The sequence below is a fragment of the Mustela erminea genome, chromosome 3 (assembly GCF_009829155.1).
Source record: "Mustela erminea isolate mMusErm1 chromosome 3, mMusErm1.Pri, whole genome shotgun sequence".
NCBI classification, from domain to species: domain Eukaryota; kingdom Metazoa; phylum Chordata; class Mammalia; order Carnivora; family Mustelidae; genus Mustela; species Mustela erminea.
Window position 1 is genome coordinate 156,081,361 of NC_045616.1, and position 26,979 is coordinate 156,108,339.

Genomic DNA, 26,979 nt, shown 5'->3' on the forward strand with positions numbered 1-26,979 from the left:
TCTCCTCAAGTACTGTATATGTATGTGTGGGTGTCACATAAATTATCTTTAAACTAATATTCTTTTAAAAACTCTATAATAGGGACACCTGGGTAGCTCAGTGATTTAAGCCTCTGCCTTTGGCTCAGGTCATGATCTCAGGGTCCTGGGACTGAGTCCCACATCAGGCTCTCTGCTCAGAGGGGAGGCTGCTTCCCCCTCTCTCTCTCTGCCTGCCTCTCTGCCTACTTGCAATCACTCTCTCTGTCAAATAAATAAATAAAATCTTTTTTTAAAAAACCCTCCATGATAAAATAAAAAATCTCTTGGATGTTACAAAGTCAAGAAGACTGCCCTCCCTTTCTGAGCAAAATCAACAACAGAAGAGCAATTCTGTGTAGTGAGTCATAAAAATCCTCATCCGTCAGACAAAGACCACAAGAAGACAGAACTTATGGGCCAGTCTGGAATACGGAGGGAACATTCATCAAACTGATTGATAGGTGGGGTTCTTTCAATACTCCCCAGGACAATTCATGTATTTCCTGAGTGCTAATGAAACTCCCTTTGCAGTAGTAACACTACATGCAGCAGTATGTTACAGTTTACAGAGCAGGATGGCGACAAGCACAGGGTTCTCTCAGGTCTCCCCCATACCCGCCACAGGTCCCTGTGCTTGGCTTTTCACAGGCTGGGTTTCTCCATCAGTGAGGACAGAGAAGCCCTTGGGTCCCAAGATCTTGTGGGCACTTAATGTGACCACAAAGAGCGATGCAGCTTGTAGGCAGCACTTAATCCTGAACTCACATCAGGAAATGGGGCCGTGAGAGTTCACATCTCTGATGTGTCCTGCAGATGAGGAGACAGGCTCGGAGAGTCAGTGCTGTGGCCCAGAGTACAACATACATACATGGAGGAGACTATGTGCGCTTTCTGTTCCTTCCTTGAATACTTTTCCCAGTGCTTAAGTATTCACATTCAGAAGTATCTCACATTCAGCACCATTGGTAAAATAAGTGAAACTACCTGCTCTCAGAATTAGAGTGAGCTTCAAATAAGAATAGTCACTTGGCAATTCTAATAAAACCTGGGTGTGCATGGTGACATGGGAACCTTCCCATGGATGTTACCTGGCATTTTTCCTCAGCATCTGGGACTGGTGGGGCTTAACACACCCACACATACACATACACATGCACATACACATGTGCATCCACAGCCATGTGCATGGTGGAAGTAAATGTTAGGAAGGATATGTGGCCATCTGTATTGATGGTACCCTACATATTAGGTATATTTTCATTCTCTGCATAGTCCTAATTTGCTGCTCTTCATTTTGGTAACAGCTGTGAGAAATTAAATGTATCCAGGCTCTGGAATTATGGGGGAGAACACACACTGAATGCTTTTTGGTTTTAGATGCTGCCCATGCAGTGGGAAAAGTGGACAAGGTCTCTCCCCTCATGGGGCTGATGCTCAACCGGTGTTATAGTCAGGAAGACAGAGAGCTAATGCCCAGAAGATGGAAGAGGAATTTTGAATGAGGACAAAGTGCTGTGATCACGAGGGTTGAGAGTCGAGTACCTGGGTTGGCTTCTTCAGATCTGGTGGGCAGAGTAGGCCCTATAGAAAACGTGACTCCAAATAAGAAGGAGCGAGTTGTGCAAGGATCTGAGAGAGGCGGTTCCTAGTGGAGGGAACAGTTAATGGTAAGACCCAGAGGGAAGTATTGGCTTGGCACATTAAAGGAGTATCAGAAAGGCCAGGGTGGCCAGAGGAGGCAAGAAACATGAGCTCCTAGAGGTGGGCATGGCCCCATCATGCAGGGCCTGGGAGACCATGTGTTGGGGGCTGCATTTGGCTACATCTAAAGACACCAACCAAGGAGACTTGATCTAAGAGGGGTTTGTCTTCCACACAACAGAATAGTCTAGAAGTGGGGTCCATTGCTCTGCAGAGCCTCCATGGGACCTCACATCCCACAGGCCACACGCCTCTGATCGTCATTTGGCATGCACAGCTTTACTCGCCTCCTGCTTGCAATGTGATTCCTCTGTCTTCCACGTTCTGTCTGAATTCAAGGCAATATGAACAGTGAAGTCAATGAGAGGAAGGGTAGTCTGCATATCAAGCACGCAAAAAAAATATTTTTTTTAAGATTTTATTTGTTTTAAGGGGGACCAGAGAGAGAGAGAGAATCTCAAGCAGACTCTGTGCTGAGTGCATAGTCCCGACCCAGGGCTCGATCCCAAGACCCTGAGATTGTGACCTGAGCCGAAATCAAGAGTTAGACACTCAACCAACTGAACCACCCAGGTGCCCCTCAACATGCAAAATTTTGCCAGAAATCTCCCAACAAATTCTCACTTACATTCCAGTGGTAGAATTTGCCCCCAACTCCCAGCTACAAGGGAGGCTGGGAAGCATGGGTGGTTTTCCCAAGCCAAGTTGCTTACACAACCACACCTTCTTCAATAGCAATGCTATTGATTAGGGAGTTACCCCACACTGTAGTTTGGAGCTATTCTAGGTTCGAAAGTATTGTGAGGTAGGTGGGTGAATCAGGAATTCTGCTTTCAACAAGTAAAACTAGACCTGATGATTATACCAGAGTGTTCCAATCAGTGTAGACCCAGAACAGGCCTTAGGCAAAGAAATGGATCGTCTAAGGCCTCAGGGAAGCCCAGCGGGGCCAGCAAGGCCCACGGGTAGCTTGACTCCCTCCTCAGAAGGCTCCTTCTTTTACCCAGGGATTCCCTAGGAACGCCACATGTCACAGGAGAGAAAATGTTATCATTTATATATCACTAAAGGCAAAAATGCTGCCAATTAAACTATAACAAAATGTTTTGAACCCAGAAATGGTATACTTCTTAGAAATGGTTCTTTTAGACTTAGTAAAACATGAGTTTTAAATAATACAGCACTCATTACACACATAAAAAAGAAAATATTCACACAATTAATTGGTTAGGTATCCTTAAAGGGCCTTTCCATTCAGAATCCAAATCAGTAGCGTCCATGGATTTTCTCACTCTGTTCCACTAAGTGTGTTAGTGATGCAGCATGTCTTAAAAAGAGTGCTCTATTTATTTTAGATTTTCTTCTAAGCTGCTGACACCTGTCTGTGAGTTTTGATGTGAATGAATGTAAGGGAATGACAAGTATATCATGACTGTCATCTGGCCAACAGCTGTCTTGCTATTAATGCTGTTGAAACGTGGGGAGAAAGCCTGGGACACAGGGGCAGAACGTGCACTTCTAGGCATGCTGCGATGCGGATCTGGGCAGTGCTGCGATAGACATCCAGAGGGAGGCACTCTGAAGCTTAGTGAAGGAGCAAGGGTAAAGAAATGGGTTTGCAGATTTGGTATTTATAAGCATATGGGTGACGGTCATACCCGTGGGCCTGCAGGGGACCACTGAAGCCAAGTTCAGAGAAGAAGGCTGGCGCTGAGCCTTATAATACCCAAGTGTTTATGATCAAGAAGAAAAGCCAACACACCCCACAGTGTTAGCAGCCAACCACCCGCCAGAACACTGAATGTCAAGGCAGGGATGTGGCATCCCTAAAGCTAAGGAGGTAGAGGGTCGTCTAGGTGAAGTGCTGCGGAGAGGTCAAGAGGGGTGACAGTGAAAGAGTGACCACTGGACCAGGCAGCATTGAGGTCGTTAAGTAACCTGGACAAAAGAAAAGTCCCTGTTTGGCCGCAGCCTCTGGGCAGCTGGGGGATCCACCAGACGGATTTGGACTGAGGGATAAAAGTGGGTGAGGTGCTCAACCTCTTTCATCAATTGTATCGTCAAAAGTAGATGTAGAGCCAAGAGAGATGCTGGTGTTTCCTTCTCTAAAGACACTGGGCATGTCTGACGCTAACTTGGCAAGGAGCGATTGATGGTGCCGGAGGGGAGATCTGATCCTCGCAAAGCACTTGAGGAGGCGGGAAGGATGCGAACCAGGACAGGCGAGCGCGGGATCCGCTTTGGACAGAATCAAGAGATCCATCGCAAAAGAAGACGGCACCCAGGAGGCACGGACGCAACAGTCCAAGAACTCCTGGCTTCACAGCGCTCTTTCTCCCGGGGCGGCGGGGGGTGGGGGGGGAGCAGTCCCATTTGCAACGTCTTTTAACAAATTCCTACAATCTTGAGACTCCTGGTCGGTCCCCCCTGGGGTCTCATTTCCGCACGTGATTAGTCGCTCCCAGCGTGAGCTGGACGAAGGCATCTGGCAGACCGGCCGGTCCCCAGATCACCTACATCTGCCCCCGACGGTGCCCCACCGCCGACACCGTCCATCAGGCGGGTCGGTGGACGAAGCTCCGGGAAGGTGCCACCCTCCAGCTGGGCCATTTCAACCTCCGCCTGCAACCCGTGCCAGTACCAGCCCCGCCTCCTTCACCACAAACACAGCCCTCGCCCTCGTTCCTCCTCCCGCGCCCCGGGCCACCGCTTCCTACGTGGCGCTGCCCACTGCGCAAGCTCCGCACTCTGCAAGCGCAGGGAGCCGGCGGGGCGGGGCCAGGCTCAGTGACGACAACGCGCAGCCGCGGGTGGGCGGGACGCGCCACGTCGGCGCGCGCCGGCCGCGCCCCCTACCGGGGCCGGCAGTCACCGCCTCCGTGCGCGGCCCCGTCGCCTCCCGCGCGCGCCTCCCCGGCCGTCCGGCGCTCCCGCTCGCGCGCTCCTGTCGCCCGGCCCGCTGGCCCGCTGTCTCCGTCGTCGCCGTCCCAGCCCCTCGGACACGCGGTCGCATCATGTCTTCGCCTCCCGAGGGGAAGCTAGAGACGAAAGCCGGACACCCGCCCGCCGGTACTGACTCGTTCCCACTTTCTGTCCTGCCGCGGGGCGCGAGGGCGGGCTCGAACCCGCGGGCGCGGGCGCGGGCGCGGGGCGCGGAGGGGGCGGCGGGCTCTGGGGGCCGCTCGGGGGCTCTGCGGCCCCGCTCGGCCCGCGCTGCCTGGACCCCGGGCGCGCAGGGTCCGCAGCCTCGCCCGCCTGGGGGAGTCTGGTGCCGGTCGGCGCGGCGGGGAGCAGCCCGCGTGCCCGACTTCCCCAAAAGTTTGCGCCCCGCGCGCGCTCCGGTCGCAGCTGTCCTGGGGAACGAGCCGCCGGAGCGACGACCGTCCGGCCCGTAGTGTCGCGGGGCTGACGGCTGGTGGGCCGGCCGCGTGTCGTCCCGACGAGGGAACCAGAGGCGCAGAAAGAGTTTTTATCCTTAATCCCTCGCTGCGGCGTCCCCCTCGTTGACTCTTTCGCGTTCAGCTTCTCTGAAGGGTTTTTTCCGTGAGCTCTTTTTTTTTTTTCTTCTTCAAGTCCTAGACTTCGGAGCCAAGGAAGTCAAACCCAGGAAAGAGCCATTTTTCGTAAAAATGTACCCGAGTCTCAGCAGGCTGCGTGTCCGGGCCGCCGCCTCCGCGAGCGCGGCTCCGTTCGTTCTCGCGCCCTGCGAGCCCCGCGATGTCTGCTGCTCCGCGGAGGCCGGACAGTCCCTCCGCGCGGAAGGACCCTGCTGGGGACGCAGAGGCCACCCGCCGCGGTCCGTCCCGGGTGCAGTCACCCGCCGCAGTCCCTCGGTGCGGGGGCTTCTTTCAAGGATCTTGGTTGCACCGCGAGTGCTGCGCTCGGTCTCCCGGAACAAGCCCCGGGGAAACGTGGCTGCTTTGGGGGTCGTCTGCGCCCCTTCTTTTTTTTTTTTTTAAGATTTTATTTATTTGACAGAGAGAGATCACAAGTAGGCAGAGAGGCAGGCAGAGAGAGAGGGGGGAAGCAGGCTCCCTGCTGAGCAGAGAGCCCGATGCGGGGCTCGATCCCAGGACCCTGAGATCATGACCTGAGCCGAAGGCAGAGGCTTTAACCCCCTGAGCCACCCAGGCGCCCCCCCCCCCCCCCCGTCTGCGCCCCTTCTTGTTACACAGGAGGGCGCGATCGCCCTCTGCCCTCCCCACCATAGGGCTCTAACTCCGCCTCAACAGGGACAGCAAAGCAGCTTTTAAATTAGTTGCATTCCGGAGTATGTGGTACTTTTTCACGGGCGCAGGAGGCTGTCCGCAGGAGTGAGTGGCACAGGGAAGAAGAACCGCCGACCCGTGTGGAAGGGGCTGGCACGGAGGGCATGGGATTTGCGAAGACAGCTCTGCTGTGCTTTGGGGCTCTTTGCGTTGCTTTAGTTACAAAAAAGGGAGAGAAGCTCAGGGATTTCTTTTAAGATAACTCTGACCTTTAGTTCTACTGCTATTGATCCACACCCAGCTGCCCGCTGACCTGGGGCGTCCCGCGGGAGGAAACACCTCTAGTCACACTCCACGGCCTTGGACAACGTGGCAGGAGTCTGCCATGACTCCCCTGTCCCTGGCTGTTGAGTGGCATTAAAGGTGGAGCCATACCAAATCAGAGTCGCCGTAATAAAACTGCGTGGAGAGACACATCCATGTGCGATGGCTATCCAGATGAGACTTTTAAGATCAGAGGTATAAACTGTACATATTAACTCCCTGGGAGAAACCTCATAAAGGACCCAGATTGCCTTTGAATTGTAACAGCCAGGCTTTGTGAATTACAGGTTAAATAGCTTATTTATGCCCTGAGGATCAAGGCACCAACTTATTTGTGCTGGTGAGCAATGAACTTGGATTCTAAGTTTTGAGGCCCATGTCTTCGCTAGGGCTCAGTTTTGCTATTCTTTCAAACGGGAGGTTTGGCCCAGCTGACCTTCCTCCAGGAAAGACTCAGGACCAGCTCCAAAAGGGCGTTTAATCCCACAGGTGAACTCCTCAAGTGACTTCAGTACAGGCCCCCTAGCCTGTGGGGCCCCAGTCAAGCAAATGCTACATAAGGATCTGTCACTGTCATCCTGACAAGACCAGTCACTCTTGGCCAGAGTTGGAGGAAGGGCCTGGCATCCTGGCCCAGGGGTACAGGTTGGAAAGAGGCCCCTTTGCTGCTTGAAGCATTTTGTTTCCCAGCACTGCCCCTCAGTGCCTTTCCCTGTATCATAGAGGCTCCAGCAGGAAAGCTCAGGGTGTCTGTGCCGACTCTGGCATGACCAGCGAGGAGGCAGTTCTGCGGAGTAGATGTTATTAAAAAATAAACCAAAAAACGACAACCCACTATAATAAAGAATAACCTTTTAAAGGTAGCCAAGAGCACAGTTCATAAATCAAAATAACAGCTTTAAAAACTTTGGGAACCCTTTCATTAAGTGCTTAAGCTGGGCAACAAAGACTTGTGCTTAAATCCTCAATTGGAAACAATAAAATGCTCTCTCGTAACCATCTTCATGTCCTTTGATGTTTCCCTCCCTGCTGTCTGAACCAGGCGCCCTCATGTGCATCCCCACAGCACCCCATTGCCTTATTATCACGCTTAACCTCCACCTGTTCGCCTCTCTTCTCCTTGCTTCCGGGCTGAGTCTTCTTTTTTTTTTCTTTTTAAGATTTTATTTATTTGAAAGAAAGCATGCACACACACGGGGCAAGGGGTGGGAGCAGGGGTAGGAGCAGAGGGAGAGGGACAGGCAGACTCTGCACTCAGAGCCTGCAGGGTCCGCCCGTCCCTCTACTTCTGAGCCCTGTCCAGTGTGTACTAGTGACGCAAGGGGCTCTCGGCCGGTTCAGGTAGCATGTTAGTGGTGGAAGTAGTAACTGACGGGTGCTGGGTGTTGCAGCGGGCTGGTGTTTCCCTCCACCCTTCTAGACTTGTGGCAGATTAACTAGAGAAAAACAGAAGTTTAGTAACATGTGGGCCTCCTGTCTTCATGGGAGAGGCAGAGGGAAACTGAGTAACTCCCTGACGTGGCCCAGGCCACCACCTTGAGTACCAGCTTGAGCTAAAGGGGCCGAAGGCTCTCCCTCACCCCGCAGGGCGCTGTCATCGGGGCTCTCAGTAAAAGTCCTGACGTCTTAATGACTTGAGACTCTCCACTGCTCTCCACTACAAAGCATCCTTGGAGAAATGGGCTGAGATGGCCATTTCAGATTAGCAAAGTGAGAATTTGCTAGCAAGGTTCTGTTCCATCAAGTAATAGGACCGGGACGCCTGGGCAGCATGGGGAACGGAACTGTGAGCCACGCTGTTACTCGTGCCTGCCTGTCTTTGGGAGTTTGTGGTGACAACGTGGATAAAGTCTGTTAAATACATTTTGCTGGCCCCGTTCCCCTCCGTTTCCCAGGGTAGCCAAAACCATATGTCAGTAAAGTTCTCCTAAGTCTAGTGTGGTAGCTCTGCGCATTACTAATTTTACATATGGTTCCCTTTCAAAAGTAGACTTTCTGTTCCTTCCAGAACTGAATCAAGTGGAAATATAAACACGATTGTGTTTAGTTAAAGTGAAATGGAAAACAGATTACTTTTTTCAGTAACTTCAGGATCATTAAATTCTCTGTTACATTAATCATTCAAACTTGAGTTAAGGATCCATTTAAAAGGTTGTGGGTGATAATTCTTCCTAAATCGTCTCCTGCAGGACGGTTTTCAGATTGTCTAGGCCACTCTCTGGCCAGCAGTGGACGACTAATGTGTCTTTTATTATAGTAAACGTTCAGTCACAGATTTGCTAAGCACGGTCCCTCCATCCAGTCACTAACTAATGCTTACGGAGTATGGGAAACTCGGCTTTTGCTCCCGACATGCCAAGAAAAAAAGAAAAGAAAAAAAAAAAAAGACCCTTCTGGTCACTGCATTTTTTTCAAAAAGTTCCCGTCGGGGTGGAACGCAGCATTTCTAAAACATAGCTTAGAGTTTTCATTCTTCCGTACTTGGTGGTGTCCTCCTGCCTGCGCTCTGTCCATCCCACACGCTGCCCCGTGCATTTTTTTCGTGATTTGGGGAACGTTTTCCACTTCCCAGTGTGGGAAGTCTTTCTGTTTTTGTAGGGAGCACTCACGATTGTGTCGAGTGCTGTGCTGGTTACAGTCACATCCAAGTACAAAGCACTAGTCACAGTCAGCTGAGGGAGTCCAGTGGGGTCACTGTTGTTTACAGACGACCAGAACCTCAGGGGCTGGGCTGAATGAGGGCAGGTGTGTTTCCTTTCCCGGGAGCCTTCCTGCAAGGAACAATGCAGAGGCCAAGGCCCGCCGTTGCGTGGCCTGTGTGCAGGAGACGGTGAGTGGGGGCTTATGGGGACACCTGTGGCCTACATCTGTCACTGCATCGCTTACCTGTGGCTGCTGTAGGCACAGCACAAGAAACTTGAGCCTTAAAATAACACAACTGTCCTTTCTCTTCGTCCGGGAGGTGAGACCTGCCAGTAACATGCGGTCACTCTTTCCCGGTAAGAAAGCGGGTGGCGCACACCTGCTGGTCATGCGGCGGCTCCTGCAGCCAGTGCTTCAGGGTCAGGAGCCGGGCTGAGTCGTGACTAGCCCTAGGGGGAGCCTGCTTGTCCCCCGGCCCAACCTGCAGCTGTGGATATTTCCAGCCTGCTCCTGAGCGCGACAGAGAAAGCTGTCAGTGAACCGCTTACAGCTGGACACCCTGACACCGAGGGGATGCCCCAGCCGCAGGAGGACAAGTCAGCTGCCTCCCCAGTACTCCTTACCTGGCAAAGGCCGACCACGCAGGAGGCTTCCTCCCTCCCTTCATCCCGTAGGCAGGAAGCCGTTGTGCAGAGCTTTGAATGTCAAACTCCTCCTCTCCCTCTCCTGGGGGACGTAATCACCAGAGCCTGCCCTTGGCCGTCACTCTGTGTTTCTCGGAGGGGCGATGATGCTCTCGGTTTCCCGGAAGGTCCAAGCCAGGAAAGGCCTGCAGGGTGTGACGAAGGGTGCAGGCGGCCAGGGTCCGATCCAGCTCCGGGCTGGCTGCTTGGGCGGCTCCGACCGGGTGGCCGGCCCTCTTCACCGCGCGGGATCCTCTCTCTAGAGTCACGTCTGGGCGGTGAGGAAGGGGCCTGCACGTAGCAGTGCTGTGTCGAAGCATTATTCAGAATCTGTGATTCTCCAGAAGCTTCCACCCTTGGCTGGTGATACAATGACAACTCCTAGGGATGCTTAGCCAACCACGTCAGTGGGCCACAGGGAGAGCAGCTTCCCGGGGTCTCACTCCCCTCCATCCCCACAGGTCCCTGCTGCCATCCCCAGGAAACAGTCAAGAGGGACATGAAAGCACCAAGGACACAGACTAAGTCCTAGATGCTGATTGTTAAAACCATCTAGTAAGAGTAGCGAACAGTCGAGAACTTGCCAGTTGCCAGGTGCTGGGCCTGGTGGGAAGCGTTGCCCATGTGCTAACTCATTTGGTCCTTGGCAAACCCCTGGCGGGGAGAGCGCGGTCACCCTTTCTTCACAGATGGAGCACCGGAGGCACAGAGGGCACCAGCTCCGTGCCCAGCCGTACACACGTGCACACACACACAAACACACACACAGCCACACATGCACACGGCAGGCAGAGCTAGGCTTTGAGCTCGGGAGTCTGCCTTCGGGACCCATGTCCTCGTCGTCTGCAGAGCGTTTCCGCTAATACTAGATCCGGCGTTTGGTATCCTTTTCAGTTCAGAGCTCTTCTTTGAGTAACAACCACTACACCAATCCGAGTTCTTTTTTTTTTTTCCTAATGTCTCATAAAAACAGTATTTTTATCTTATATTTGCAAGTCATTCTGCTAAGATTTTTGCAGAAATAACTCTGCCTTTGTATTTTTCACAAGGGAGAGTCCCTCTGACAGGTAAAACAATCACGATAAATATGTTGCCATCATACATTGTGGCAGTGTTGCAAGTTCAGATGAACCCGTCTCGGCATTGAGTTATTACTGTTATTGCCACTTTTTATTGCGGCATTAATCACCACACACACTGTGAGGGATTGATGAAGTTAATTCTTTTTATAAGCCGAATTAAATGAAGCACTAATGAGGGGGGGTGACTGAGCCTTGACATGTGTAGTCAGTGGGGGGGGGGCTGGGCTCAGGCTTACTTCAAAGGTCACCTTGACCCTCATCATCAGTCTTCTTTGTAGTTAGTGACACGCTCTTTTTCCCTTCAGCCCCTTTACAGGGCATGTCTGTGAGTTGTTTTAAAGTTTGAGGTCTGCCAAGTTGAGATGATTCAGACATCCTCTTTTATTTTTTTTTAAAGAGTTTCTTTATTTATTTGACAGAGATCACAAGTAGGAGAGACGCAGGCAGAGAGAGAGGTGGGGGAAGCAGGCTCCCTGCTGAGCAGAGAGCTGGATGTGGGGCTCAATCCCAGGACCCTGAGATCATGACCTGAGCCGAAGGCAGAGGCTTAACCCACTGAGCCACCCGAGCGCCCCTGGACATCCTCTCTTAACGGATATTCGTCTGCTCTGGCTGCTGTAACAAAATCCGCCGGCTGGGGGGCTTAAACCACAGAAATCTGCAGTTCTAGAGGCTGGGGGACTAAGATCAGGGTGCCCACAAGTCCGGTTTCTCCTCTGTCTGCAAATACAGTCACAGTCTGAGGTTATAGGGGTGAGGGCTTCAACCCATGAGTTTTTGGAACACAGCTCAGCCCATAGCAGTGCCTCTAACCAGTTCTTAATGGGTGTGCGCGAAGGGTGGCAGGAATGGGAGGAAATGAAGTTTTAAAAAAGTGTAAGGGACAATTCTTCCAGCCCCCTCCTTCGGCCAGAGACACACTTACATTTCAAAAGAGTAGAAAATTATCTTAACATAGCTACAGAATTTTATTTCCGTTTCTGTTTCTTGAGGTTTGACTGACTACCCAACCAGAAATACCTTGATAAGCCACCTGCAATGGTGTTTTTGTTTTCTTTCCTTTTAAAAAAACATCTGAGCCCAGAGGGAGGGAAATCCCTAGGAACCACACCGGAAGAAACTGAAATTCAGTACTGTTAGCACAGATCGCAGGCCCACACGAGACAGGGGGTGACCTGGTTTCTCTTCCTCCTCATGTAAAGACAGCAGTCGATTGGGTTCGGGCCCACCCGAACTGGCTTCATTTAACCCAAGACCCCATGGTACAGCGCGGGGCTCAGAAGCCAAGCCTCTGGAGCGAGGCCGAGCCTCTGCGGCCAGCAACACAGCGGGAGGACCGACTCTGATCGCTTTCCACCTGGGCTCCGGGCAGCGGGACAAGAAAGTCTCCCTAAGACTTTGTCAACGCAGGCCTCCCTTTACGTGGGCTGTTTCTCAGGTCCTGTTCTGAGAAATCAGACATAAAAAGGATTTGCAGGTGCCTCTACTCCTGGTTTGACAGAAGTATGTCGAGCATCTCTCCAAAGGGAGGCTGCGTACGCTCCCGGCCCCAGAGGATCCCTGCAGAGAGAGCCTTACCGAAGGAAAGCTCAGAATCTGTAGTCACCACCACGAGAGGGGACTCAGCAGACAAAAGAAGCAGAGGACCTCAGATCATAAAATAATCAAATGTACAACTACAAAACCAGTATGCCTAAAATGATTAAATATGGAAAAGAATTAAAACCATGAGGAATGACTAAGACCCTATCAAATAAAGATGCGGTGAATCTGACAGGGAAATAAAAGCTCTAGAAATGGAAAATAAAATGATGTAAAATAAAAATCAGTAGATGGGATAAAAAGCAGATTTGGGGAAGAATTAACCAAACAGGATTATATTTCCTTCTTTCCGAAGCGGGAGGTCCCCTTCAAAAGAATTAGTGGTGACAACAGATACCTGGTTTTCCAGAGTCCTTTTCGTCACCTGTCCTCTGCCTTGGATTTTTGCAGCAGCCTGCTGCTAGGGACCATTAGCCACGCAATGGGCGCCATCTGCTTCCTGAAGGCAGGGGCCCGCAGAGCCTCCCTGGGAAATGGGAAGCGGACAGCCTCGAACTGAGTGAGCCTCGGGGCGTTTTCCACCTTCTCCCTCCGTTCGCATCCGAAGGAGACTCGTAGTCCTGGACTTTTCTTAATGCGGCACGGCCCAACCCAGTTTGTCACAGCAGAGGACGTGGCCTGACAGGCTGGCTGGCGGGCTGCGTGATCGGAGCTGGGCTGTGGCACCTGGCGGGTAGCTGACCCGAGGAGGGAGGATGCCACGAACCGGGGGCCAGTGAATGCAGTTCACGCAGCTCTGCTTTTCACCTGTGCCCAGAAGCTTCCAACACCTCCGTCTTACTCCCTATAACACAGTCCCACAGATGGGTGGTTTGTAAAGAACAGAGATTTCTCGTACGTCTGGAGGGTAGAAGTCCAAGGCCCAGGCACCAGCAGATCTGGGGCCCAGTGAGGGCCCGCTGCCTGGCTCACAGACCGCAGTCTTTTTCCACGTCCTTACGTGGGGGAGAGGACAAGGCGCCTCCGGGGGTGCTGGGGGTGTGGAGGGAGGGGTGTCTTTTTTACAAGGGCCCTAATCCCATTCAGGAGGGCTCTACCCTCCTGACCTAATCACCTTCCAAAGGCCTCACCTCCAAATATCATCAGGCGGAAGGTTTAGACAGCTTCTTTTACCTAAAGATCTTAGGATGCAGCGCTTACCCCTTTCTGCGGATGAAGCAGCAAGGCTTTGAGGGACTGAACGGTCTGAGACCTATAGCTGAGGACGTGTTGTAGCTGACCGAGCCCAAAGCCCATGCTGGTGACAGTCACATGAAGCTGGCTTTTTGATACAAGGCCAGCATTTCCAGACTCTATTCTGTGGAACACTGAAGTCGTAAAGGATAATAACCAGCATTACTGGGGTGGGGAAAGTTGTGGGGTCAGATGAGTTTGGGAAAGGCGTTTCGCTCGGTGTCCCCCATAAAGCTTAAGAGGCATGCTAGAGGCCAAGGAAATATGTCTTGAGGATACCCATATAATGTGTTCAACTGCACATTTCCAACACTAAGATCCTCGATTCCCCATTTTAGGGGGGCGGGGGTTGGTTAGTTTTCTTACAAAGCAGTATTAACATATTAGCCATCAAGAAAACACAAATCAAACCACAGTAAGATAATATTCCACTCCCACTACAGTGGCCGTAATTTGAAAGTTGGACAACAGCTAACATTGGCAAGCATGGGGAGAAATTGGAATGCTCCAACGGATTGGAATGTAAGATGATCCTGTGGCTTTGGAAAGGCATTCGGCAGCTTCCCAGAAGGATAGAGAGTTACTGTGTAACCCAGCTCCTCCACTCCTAGGTCTGTACCTAAGGAAATGAACGTGTATGTCCATGTATCCACATAAAAACTTGTACACAAGTTCTTCACAGCTGCCCTATGCATAATAGTCAAAAGGTAGAAACAGCCTCAATGTCCATCCACAGATGAAGGGGTAAATAAAACGTGGTCTGTCCATGCAGTAGACTGTGATTGTGCCTTGAGAAGGAATGTTTGACGGCCTGCCCCCTGGGTAAACCTTGGAAACATGCAGAGTGAAAGAAGGGGGTCGAATACGCAGAACGGGGCGCCTGGGTGGCTCAGTAGGTTAAGCCTCTGCCTTCGGCTCAGGTCATGATCCCAGGGTCCTGGGATCGAGCCCCGCATCAGGCTCTCTGCTCAGCAGGGAGCCTGCTTCCCCCTCTCTCTCTGCCTGCGTCTCTGCCTACTTGTCTGTCAAATAAATAAATAAAATCTTTTTTAAAAAAATGAATACGCAGAACAGGCAAGCCCGGAGGAGGGGTTACCAGGAGCTGGGGGAGGGGCTGGGGAGCGACTGTTCACGGAGTTGGGGTTTCTGTCTGGGCTCATGGCAGTGGGCTGGAACTAATTGAGGTGATGGTTGTGATGACGGTTGCACAGCCCCGAGTACGTTCAGAGCCTAGCTCTGCACTCCCTAAATGAGTGACTCATATTGTATGTGAATTATATGTCCCTAAGGCCATGTTTAAAAGTTAACATGTGCCAACACTGAGGCTTGCCAACACAGTTTGGGAAAGGCTGCCACAGACGTCCCTGGCTGCCATCTCAGTGGGCTCTGGGACTGTCCTGTGTCCCCCCGGGGGGCTGTATCGCCCCATCAGAAGCATCATCGGTGTTTGAGAAAAGGTCACAGGGCAGGAATTAAGGGGGACCCTGTTGTATCGAAAACCTAAAGCAAGCAGCCACTTTCTCCGCGTGGTTGGTACTGCTCTTAGGAAGTCCTTGTAAGAAACAAACAGAGCCAGCAGGAGCCTTACGAGGTTTCTAAGTGGGTCTGGAGTAAAAGTTTGCGTTGACTGCCACATCCTACCAAATGTCCCTCAACAACAGGAACCTCTGTGGTTCATCCCTGGCGCTGCCGGCTTATCTGGACCAGCTCGTGGCTCCGGGTCCACTGAAAGCTTCCGGGGTTGTTCCCCTGGTCCCCTGCCAGGTCCATCACACCCCACTCTGTTTTCGTTTTAGTGAAAGCTGGCGGAATGCGCATTGTGCAGAAACACCCGCATTCAGGAGACACCAAAGAAGAGAAAGACAAGGACGACCAGGAGTGGGAAAGCCCCAGGTGAGAATGCGGCACGCTCCGGTTTGTTCTCCGGACAGCCGTGACTTGGTTAAACATTAACATTTGTTCTCTTCTCCGGCCTTCTGATAACCTCTCACATCGTGGGGCCCTGCACTGTGTGTTTTTCCTTTCCTAATCAGTGAGGCTCTGTCCCCCCAGACGGGAGACACCAGGCTCCTGGAGCACCTGCCATCCTTCTGTGTGCAGTGGCCTCGACTTCCCACGACAGTATTGAAATCACCTTGAGACCTTCGAACGTGCCGTTCTAGTTGATTCTCTGGGGTGGGAGTGGCACCTTGTAGCCAAGAGAGAGAACTATTGGTTTAAAACCGTGCACACACGTCTGGACTCTTCCATTCGGCACCCAAATCCAAACCAGCGAGGCCACGCCCTTATGAGTGCCCAGGTGTCCTTAAATGACATCTCTGTCCCTGGCTCCCCTGGTCCCCGACAGCTCGTCTGTCTGACGTGCCCCCGGCTCAGTTTACTCCGTTATCCTCAGAGCTTCTGGTGCCGGGTTTGGGTCCAGAACCTCCATACACATCCATTTCCTTCCACCCGTCGTAGGTAAGTGCGTCCCCTCTGTCGGCGCTTGCCACGGGGAAGGGGACCGCTGAGCCCCGCCTTCCACCCTGTCCCGAGAGTGTCTCACCAGAGGAGGAAGCTAAGCGCGGGAAGAGTGTGGAAACCAGCTGACCTGTGTTTCTGTGGGCCAGGGGCATTATTTTGCATTATTTTGCTTCAGTCCAATAGCCCTGAACAGGAGGTAGTGTTCTCCCCAACTTTTGCAAGGGAATCTGTGTCTGCAGGGGCTATACACTTGCTCACACCAAGTGCCCTGCAAGTGAACGGATCGGGAAATTAAACCAGGGTCTGACAGGGTCCAAAGAGGCCCAGCTTCCAAGAAAGAGTAGCTCCCAAGAATGTGCGTCCCGTAAAAGGACATGAGTGTCCCTGTGTGTATATACCACTGAGTGTTTTCTGTAGAATCTTATAGGATGTACGTTCTAGTGCGGTCACCTGAGGGGCAAGGAAAATTGGGGACAAAGTCTTTTCTGAGTGGTTATTGCCCATTTAAAATCACGAGATCCTCACTGTGGTTTGGCGCAAGTTCTGCTTTGAAAAGAAGGCGGCATTTAAGGGAAGATTCTGAAATTCCCTTTCTCACTGGCTGTTTGCACACAGCATCTGTACAGAACAGAACAGCATCTGTAGCTCTTCTAGAGGTCCACAGTCCCATACCTGAAAACCTTGGGACCCAGTTTATTTCAGATTTGGGACATTTGGGGGAAGGGGGCTTATGAGAATTAAAGAGCGCGCATTCCATCCAGCGCCCATAGTGGGGCCTCGGGCGTCTTACTTGATCTGTGTGTGATGTTCACAGCAAGGGAGGTAGGTTCTTCACTCTTTTTTTTTTTTTTTAAAGATTTTATTTATATATCCATTTGACAGACAGAGACCACAAGTAGGCAGAGAGGCAGGCAGAGAGAGGAGGAAGCAGGCTCCCAGCTGAGCCGAGAGCCCGATGCGGGGCTCAATCCCAGGACCCTGGGATCACGACCTGAGCCGAAGGCAGAGGCCCCAACCCACTGAGCCACCCAGGCGCCCCAGGTTCTTCACTCTTACAGGCGTGGGCCAGTTCAGGTTGACTTTTGCCTCCATACAGGTTGTAAGGAAGTTTTCAGTTTTTAGAAAATTCTTGATCTCAGTATCAAGCTTAAGAGAGTATGGGTCTGTGTCATTCCCCCTGCTGGAGAACCTGGGAGGTCCCGTCTGCGGATCCCGTGCTTCCGTGGGGAGAAAGAGAACGAGAGAGAGAGAGAGAGAGTCTTGCCTGGGGAGTTAACGGAACACTCTCGTCTGTGTGAGTTTAAGTGGAGTAAGGTAGGGCAAGCTCTTTCCCTCTGAAACACAGTGTCAGTACAGTGAGAGTAGATAATTTATGAGCGTGTTTAGAAATAAAGACAAAACAGCCCACTCGTTTTCTTTCTATTGATTTTTTTTTCATGAGGTGAAATACAGCCTTTATCCGAGACATGCAATTTGAATACATATTTCAGAGGATGAGCGATTGCAAGACAAAGGAGAAGGCTCCCCAGCTCTCCAGAGCCCAGCGTCTCTCACCTCCAAAGATCTGTTCTCTGGGGAACCAGGAACTCTGCAGCAGGCTGACTGCAGCGTAGGGTTTGTGTAGCACACGAGCAAGGGGTTTCTCCCTGCAGCCGAATGGCTGTAATGTGTTCCTTGTGAGTGTGTCAGCGGCTGTCTCGTGACTTCAGCCTTGCTCTTGACTGCTGTGGGTTGGACCGCTGGACACGCAGTAGACAGATGGGGTGAGCCTCTGAGCACTCCGAAGCTGTGGACAGGGGTGGCCAGCGGGTCTCCTTCCAGACCTACTCCGGGCCAGTACTCTGTGTGAGAGATCACCCGCTCCACGATGGCCTCCTCGTCCGTCTGGCGGGCGGGCCGGATCAGTCTAGCTGCCGTCCTCGCCGGTCTTCTAGAGTGTGGTACCTCTGGCCTCGTTCTCTGTGCTCTGTCCGTATCAGCTCACCGGGTCCTAATACCTTCTCGGTGTGCTGCCCGTGCTCTCTGAGTTGGCTATTGGTTATGATCCTCACCTCACGTTACTGCTCCCTCTTCAGCAGCTCAGAAAGGTTCAGTGACTTTTCCAAGGTCACACAGCCAGTGAGTGGCAGGGCCAGCGCTCCAGCAGAGCCCAGAGTCCTCACTATTAACCACATGGCCATGCTTCCCCAGGGCGCACTTGGTTTGCAGCGGGCGCTTACTGAGTTTTTCAGGTTCAGAGCTCACGCCACCCACAGGTCGGTATCACTGGGCCTGTTATCGAGATGAAGAAACCGGAGTTTAGGGAGGTTGCCTGGCCCCATGATACGTAGCCGGTTCGTGAGGAGGCCGGGGTTCAGCCCCCGTTTTGTTTTGACTTGAAGACATGTGTCCCGACTAGGGTACGGGCTCCCCTGACGTGACACAAAATACACCGCGTATTGACAGGCGTAGCATGTCCATCCAGATCCCTCTATGAATTAAACTTGTTGACTCTGGATCGCCCGTAAGCTTTTCCATATCCTCAGGCCTGGGAGTCGTCCGCGCGGCTTTGCTGTCAGTAGATGGTGTGAGCGTCGTCGTACAAGGTCGTGGAGGACGGGGATGTCTTTACATATAAAATGGCCTATTTCTCTGCAGAATTTGTCACACATTTAATTACTCGCTTGGAAATGTCATGGGATGTGACTTCACCATCCACATTACCCTAATCCTAAAGTTTTACTATTTTTCATGTTTTGATCCAAGTGTCCCCTGGGTAAGTGTAAAGTCTCAGATGCCAGTTTCCTCCTTAGGTCCGCATTTGCAAGACTCTTTGCTTTCCTTCCCAGATTTCTAGAACTGGCTTTACATTCACTGACTCATCTCTGGTGACTTCCTTCCTCATTAGTCTAAAAACCAAATCCTGATTACAGAGAAAATGAACAGCTAGAGCCTTACTACGTGACAAAACAAAAAAACACAACCTTTACTCGGAATGATTTTTTTCCCTGCAAATATTTGTGCTACTTAATTTTCCAGAGATTTACAAATCATTTCCTAGGCTGCCAAATTATTTTGGAGATGCTACATTTTAAAAAGGAGGGAGAAAAGGAAGCAGAAGAAATTTTAAAATGCTACCCAAGAATTCCCGTCGAGCTGAGCGGTAGTCCGATGGCTCTTCATCTCCAAGAAGGGGACTGGGCTTCATTATTATTCCCCAGTACTTCCTGAGTGGCTGCTGGTTGGTGTGCAGTGGGGCTGGTGGGAAAGCAGTGGAGGGAACGGGGCGATAGGGAGGACAAGGTACAGAGTATGCAGTCCTTCTACAGTGTGGCTGTCTTTTCAGCTCTGACTTAGAACCTCATGTACCAGGACGCCTGGATGGCTCAGTAGTTAACCTGCCTTCAGCTCAGGTCCCAGCGGGCTCCCGGCTCAGTGGGGAGCCTGCTTCTCCCTCGCCCTCCGTCCCTCCCCCGGCTTGTGCACTCTCTTTCTCTCTCTCTCTTGCTCACACTCTTTCAAATAAATAAATAAAATCTTTAAAAAGAAGAAGAAGAAGAAGGACCTCACATACCCAGAAAATGAACAATTCAAATTATCCAGCATGTGGGAGAAACCCAAAATGGACCCCAAACAGTAATAGACGAGCTTAATTATAACACAGATGATTACTGTAACCCATTGCAAGGACCGGGGTAGACAACACCTTACCCAAATAATTGTTGAAAACAGTGTGTTGACTGGAGACTCTAAGACTAATGGCAAAAGACTGTCCAAAAATGCTGTTTACTCCGGTTAGCCGATGTGTTTCTTACAGGGGCTTGAGTTAGCAATTCTGAAATGACTTTGTGTGTACACTGGGTTCAACAGGTATGTGAATGGGTGGTGGGTAACGAGAGCCAAGTTTCTCATGGCCCAAGAGCGGTTACAGCTAGAAAGGAGGAAGACCGGAACGGGCTTCGTGCTGCTGGATCAGAATCGGTATTTGTCTGAACGCAGCTTTAAGTGTCGGATGGATGGAGAGTAGCTACATGCAGACGTGTAAGTCCGTGCAGGGGTGAGGTGGATGGGGCGGCTGGCGCATATACCGGGACGCCCTTGCTGTGTTCACCGAAAGAGCCGAAACACCCGTGAGGATCCATGTAAGTTACGTGTAACCCATGTGAGTTACCGTGTAAGCATGAGCATCCCTAGAGCCCAGATCCTTGATTCTAAACACTTTTCTCCCCATCGAGGAAACCAGGATTCCTTGGAGAAGCGGCAAATTCCAGGGCTGGGACAGGAGAAATCTAGATCAGCCTGGGACAGCTCGTAGTGCCGAATATGAGGAAATGTGCTGTAAAGGATGGGGCTTGTCCGGACAACAGAGAAGCCGAGCCGTAGGCGCTCCGAACGGCCAACGCCAGAGCAGTTTGCAACGAAATGATAGTATTGAAATGATAGTATTGAAAAAATTATAACTCTTAGAGTGAAGTAAACTCTTAGAGTGATATAAGCAATTGAATGATTGAAGGAGGAGAAGGGGCAGTTCTTTGCAGAAGAATTTTAATTAATAGGGGCACCGGGGTGGCGCAGATGGTTAAGCGTCTGCCTTTGGCTCAGGTCGTGATCCCGGGGTCCTGGGATGGAGCCCTGTGTCAGGCTCCCTGCTCAGCGGGGGGTCTGCTTGTCTTTCGCCCCCTGCCCTTCAACTCCCTCCCACTCATTCTCTCTCTTTCTCTCTCTCAAATAAAATCTTAAAAGAGAGAGGGAGAAATGGAATATAATTCACAGGCAAGCAGCTCAGTAACTGTTGCAAACAAGATCTCCCAAGTTCTTCCCCCCGTATCTTTAATAATTAAACAAGGAGTATCTTTACAGTGGAGACCCTGAAAAGGATGCTTGTTTGCAGTGTAAAAGCTGAAATAAGAAAGCCGAGCACCATCATGTTCGACCTGTGGGAGCCGGACCAGTGTTTCACTGCTCTGCGCACATCTGTGGACCAGCACACAGGCGCTGGAGCCCCTGCTTCTCGTCGGGTTTCCACCTGCTGCTTTCACCATTCCCCCAACCCTTGCCTGAAACAGCCACTGCCTGTGGACGCTCTATTATTACAGGGCCGCCGTGACAACACAAACTGGGGGGCTGAAATACTGCACTTGTAGTTCCTCACCGTGCTGGAGGCTAAAAGTCCAAGGTCAAGGTGTCACCAGGGTTGGTTCCCTCTGATGCTGCGAGGGAGGATCCGTTCCAGGCTCCCTCCTGGCTTCCGGCGGTTTGCTGGCAACCTTCGGCATTCCTTGGCTCCTAGATGCCTCACCGCGCTCTGTCCCCATGGTGCTGTCCTTGTCTCTGTTCACATCATCTCTCTCTGTGTCCAAGATGCCCTTTTGGTGGGGTGTCAGTCATTGGATTCGGGCTCACCCAAATGACTTCATTGAACTCAATTACTTCTAGAAAGACCCTGTTTCCTACAGAGGTCAATTCTGAGGTCCAGGGGGGTGAGGATTTTACATATCCTTTTGGGGAAAAGCAGTTCAGTCCTAACAGACACCAAATGGCCATGTTTAATGGTTCTCTCACTTGAAATGAATTCTTACAAAATAAAAATTCAAGGGACGCCTGGGTGCTTCGTCAGTTGGGTGTCTGCTCTTGGCTCAGGTTGTCGGGGTCCTGGGATTGAGTTGTGCATCAGGCTCCCTGCTCAGCAGGGACCCTGCTTCTCCCTCTCCTGCTCCCTCTGCTTCTGCTCTTTCTCTCTGCCAAATAAATACATAAATTCTTTAAAAAAAAAAACATAAAAATTTAAAACTCTGAATTTAGGAGATGGCACAACCTATATACTAGGGATTTTTTCTGTAAGCCATTATCTGTGTGCTTAAAATTTGGTTAAACCATGTAATCAACCAATTTCAACACCATCCTTATTTTCCAAGATCATCTTTTCTGTCCAGGCTTCTTGCTGGTTTGGAACAGATGTGTCCTTTTCTGTGAGATGTGTGGAGATGCCAGTGAGCTAGGGGTGCTGAGCGCCCACCAACCCCCAGCACCTGTTCTGGTCCGGGTGCCCTGTGTTGGTGGGTGGGCCCGTGACCCAGACGTTGGGCTGCAGCAGGCCACAGGCCCCTGCCCCGGGCCCAAGGCCGAGTGTTGATGTGGTGGGGCATCCAGTGACGTGGAATGTCCTGGGGAAGGGGCTAAGTGGTTGTCACCTGCTTATGGACAAATGCCTCCTCCAGGGAGAGGCCGTTCTGAAGGCGCCGTCAGAGCCTGAAGCAGAACGCCTGAGAGGCACGATGCTGTGGTGGAGGGAATAGTGGGGAACGGCCTTGACTGCCTTGGGGAGAGAAATAGGGGAGATTCTAGGCGCCGTCGGCCACCTCTCACTGTCGGGTTTGCCCCCATGAGACTCGTAGCTCCGTGTGCTCTGTCTGCAGGCGGCATGAGGCACTGATGAAAGGCTCGCGTTCGTACACGCAGGGGGTGATGAAAGGGATTGTTCCGCCAGAGGCAGCTGGGGCAGCAGAAAGGTGGCAGAGTGGGGGCCGGTCCCCACATCCCTGCGTTCACGGAGCCTGCAGCCTGTCCCGATGTCTGCTCTCTTCCCTCCCTCCCTGAAGGCTCGGAAGAGCCCACGCTCACATCCCTCGGGTTAGAGCAGGCAGAACGCCTGTGGGCTGGCTGCCTCCCTTCCTTAAGAGGCAGGGCGTTCATTTCGTAGGACTGCCAGAACCAAGTCCCACAAACAGAAACAGTCTTTCGCAGTTCTGGAGGCCGACGTTCGAGAGGAAGGTGTCAGCAGGGCCATGCTCCCTCTGAAGCAACAGGGAAGGATGGATCCCAGGCCTCTGACCCAGCACCTGGTGCTCCTTAGCTGGTCACAGCATGACGGCGATCTTCGTATGGCTTCCCCTGTCTTGTGAGGATACCAGTCCTGTTGGATCAGGAACCCATCCTACTCCAGGGCGACCTCATCTTAACTAATTACACCAGCAATAACCCCATTTCCAAATAAGGTCACATCTTGAGGTACTGAGGGTGGGGACTTTAAGTTAGAAATTTTGGGGGACACAGTTCAACCCATAATAAGCAGGCAGCATGTTGTGCCGTAAGCATCGGTTGACAGTGCCCAGCTTCACCAACGATGTACCAACAATAATGGCAGCATACTAATTTATTGAGCATGACAATTACAAGGCGAGTGTCTCTTTTCTCCATGCCAGCCTGCACCGTTGCCCAGGTTGAGCACTGCAGCAGTATTCCTGCTCAACTGGGCAGACACCCTGATCCAGGGATGTGGGGCCCATATGTTGGTCACACAACCCATCAATTTGGGGCCCGCACCTGCAGTATATGTATATTCATTTTTAAATATATACATGGGTACTCTACTAATGTCTTATAAATTATAAACTGGATCCAAAATGAGTATTTGCATATTAGATAAATAAACTGTATGTTCAATGTCTTGCTATCGCTGTGACTTTTATTAACATAAGCTAGTATCTCAGGGTCCAAATACCCTTCAGGTGAGCTTTCTCATTAGTGATTCAGGATATAAATCTAACTTTCTAATGACTTTCTTGGGATTTGTGGGGGAGGGACGCATCTTGTCACATCTTATGAGACCGTTGGTGTTTGTAACATGGCTCATGAGGCCTTTACACGAGGAGGAGAAGGGTGAGCTCTTTTGTGTTATTACTGTTCACTTGGGCTTCTGTGGGTAGGGGCTCCGCCGCTGGAATTCTTCTGTGGGGAGCTTTTTAAGCCATCACGTTAAGTTCATTTTGTAAAAGTTAGGTTAAATTTATTCCTAATACATTTGAGCACAGTTCTGGGTGTGGATATATCGAGGATGACACTAGAGAATTGAACTCGTTACCCCGTTAGCTGGTGTCCTGTATCTTGGAAGATGCTAGAAGCCGCTGAAGAGGCACAGGGTATGTGGGAGGGGCCCCCGCTCCTTCCTTCAGAGCCCTGAGGACTGTGAGGCCCCAACAGAGCAGCCACATAGTAAATAGTGCAAAAGTGTAATTCATTTTGTTTGGGGTTTTTTCAGATAAAAAATAAACATAAATAGAAGAGGTGTGCGTGCTTATCACATTTTCCTGACAACACTGAGGCCCTGTGTTAAGCACAAAGGATGGCCTTTGTCGCTGATGGATTAGAGGTGGCCCCCCGTACCGGTTTTCCTGTTACGTGTGGTATGAATGAAACATTCCCTCCAAAAGCTGCAGCTTCGTGTGCATTAGGGTGATCCACAGGAGGGCAACTGCGTACATGAGGAAGTTCGTGGAATCGCCGGACAGACCCAGAGCGTGATGTGTGTGACCCAAACACTTTGTGTCCTAGAACTCCCAGGCATCAGCCTCACCAGGAACTCAGTCTCTGAGCCCTGGACAGGCACTAGCGGAACGCCTGAGTCTGGCAGGTCGTGAATCAAAGCCTCCCTGCCCCGCTGAGGTTTGGAGCATATGGACGTCCATATGTCACGGGAGCTTGGCTGGACTCCTGCAGTTTGGGAACGAGAAGGAAAGTGCTTGAGACCCGGCTTTCCTCCAGCGCCTGGATGCACTCGTGGGTGATGCTTCCGCAGCGTCCGGCTCTCCCGCCCGTGCAGAAACCAGGTGTGATGGATTCGCTTCCGGGCGCCCCGATCCTGCTCCCTCTCCCTCCACGGGCCTCCAGCTCCTTGTGAGGCTGTCATGCTCCCCCCACGCTGGAGGAGCGCTTCTTATCAGATGGAAAGAGGGAAGCAAGGAAGGCGAGCTATCCGTTTCCCCTCCAGACACCGCGCCGGGCATCAGCGCCGGAGTCAGCCTCTCGGAACGGAGGACTCTCTTGTTTTTATGGTATTACTCAAAGGGTTGCGCTGTTTATCAAGAGTGTTTTCTTATTACATAAACATATGAACTGAATTTAAGTCAACTCTCCAGTGCTTGGGTTCTATAGGATGAAAGGTGTAACGATAACTTCATTCTAAAGGTTACACATAAGAATAACTATATAGAAACAAGAGCTCTTTATTGAGTTTATTGTGTTACAATGATTACACTTAAAATTCTTAAGCCTTCTGTTTACATCAACTCTGTTGACTTCAACTCTCTCAAACGCACAGCACTCAGAAAATACGTCAGTGAATCAGTAATAAACAGCTTAGACTTTGATTCTTTAAAGGCAAAAGAGTTAGCCAACTTTATTAACTTAATTACTTCTTACTTCCCAGCTAGAGAAAGAGGTCAGTGAGGTAAGGTCAGTGTGGAGGAAGAAAATTCTTTATACTTGTGGACTTCTTTTGATTTACTTTGGTTTTTGGCTGTGTACACCTTCTAAGGCGTTAGTGTAAAATGAATGTGGACTGGAATCATAGGGATGGTGTTTTAATACAGAAATTCTCAGAATTGTCAGAGTTCGAGCTGGACATGACCTGATAGGTCACCTAATCTAGAGAAGATGTCAGATTTGAGTAAAGATCTACAAGGGTCTAGATACCAAAAGCAAAACATCTGCGGGATAAGGACTCATAAAACTTTTTATGTTAAAAAGAAACCCATGCCATCTTCTGGGTGTATCTCCAAAAGAGTTGAAAACAAGGTCTCAAAGAGATATTTGCACACTCAGGTTCACAACAGGACTATTCCCGATATCCAGCAAGTGAAAGCGACCCAGATGTCCATCGACGGATGAATGGAGAAACAGAGTGTGGTCTGTCCGTACAGTGGATTACTACGCAACCTTAAAAAGGGACAGAAGTCCTGTCCCACACTACAACATGGAGGAACCTGGAGGGCATAACACTAAGTGAAATAAACCAGCCACAAAAACAAAACTGCATAGACAAAACTGTGTGGTTCCACTTGTACACGGTGTCTAATGCAGGCAGATGCAGAGATGGTAAAGAACAGAGTTGCAGGTCTGGGGGAAGAGGAAAAAGGGAGTTGCTGTTCAGTGGGCATAGAGTTTTGGTTCTGGAAGATGAAAAGGTTGTGGAGATCTGTTTCACAGCAGTGTAGATATCCCGAACACCATTGAACTATGCACCTAAGAATGGTGAAGACGGTCAGTTTTATCATGTATGTTTTTTACCACAATAATATAAACAATCTTGGAACACTGCATCAAAAACTAATGATGTCTTTTATGGTGATTAACATAACATAATTAAAAAAAAAAATAAAGAACAAACAAAACATTTAGACCTCGGTGCTGCGGAAAACAGTCGGGTAGCCCCTCAGAAGATTAAATGTGGCCGTGCCATCTGACCCGGCAGTTCTCCCCGGGAGAACTGAAACAGGTGTTCACACGGAAGGTGTTCACACGGAAACGAGTCCATGAACGTTCATCACATCATGATTTACCACAGTCAAAGAGTAGAAACAACCCAGATGTCTGCCAGATGAGGAATGGATAAAGGAAACATGGCCTGGCCATACTGTGGAATATTATTCAGCCATAAAGAGGAGCAAAGTGCTGACACATGTTACAACACTGAGTGAACCTTGGAAGCACGATGCTGAGTGAAAGAAGTCAGACACGAAAAACCACAGATTCTGTGATTCCATCCATTTCTATGGAATGTCCAGAATAAGCAGATCCCAAGAGACAGAAGCAGATTCCTGGTGGCCAGGGGCTGGGGACTAGAGGGGGCAGGAGGGAGTGCCTGCCTAATGGGTATGGGCTTTCTTTAGGAGATGGTGAACGTGTTCTGAAATTAGAAAGGAATAATGGCATGACATAGTCAGTGGATCAGACAAACCACTGAACTGTACATCAAAATGGTTAAAATGGTGAATTTTGTAATACGTGAATGTTGTCTCACTTACGGAAAAAAAAAAATAGTCCCTACGCAGGAAAGGTTGGGAACCAGGACTGAAATCCAACTCCCACGTTTTTGTAGCTGGGAATGTGGAAAAGTGATGAGTCAAGGAGCCCGCAGGGGGGTCGTGCCTTTGATATTTGTGGGACACCCGGATGCTTCTGGGGGAGCCAGGGAGGGAGGCATTATGGGATGCTTTCCCCTGCAAACAGCAGCAGCAAATCCAGCCCAGACCAGATTGGGCAGCTAGGACACACGTGATCTCTTATGAAGAAGAGCCCAGGTAGGGTTGGCTGCAGGTTGGG

At 50.8% G+C, this 26,979-nt stretch overlaps 1 protein-coding gene across 1 annotated transcript in view; it reads left to right on the forward strand.

The window, feature by feature from the left end:
• The first annotated feature begins 4,601 nt into the window (after positions 1 to 4,601).
• DAP (death associated protein) overlaps positions 4,602 to 26,979 on the forward strand; it is a 66,332-nt gene continuing 43,954 nt past the window's right edge. Inside the window, exons 1-2 of the mRNA XM_032337749.1 lie at positions 4,602 to 4,791; positions 15,234 to 15,330. Coding sequence (XP_032193640.1) covers positions 4,737 to 4,791; positions 15,234 to 15,330 — 152 coding nt within the window. The 5' untranslated portion in view covers positions 4,602 to 4,736. The remainder of the gene's footprint in view (positions 4,792 to 15,233; positions 15,331 to 26,979) is intronic.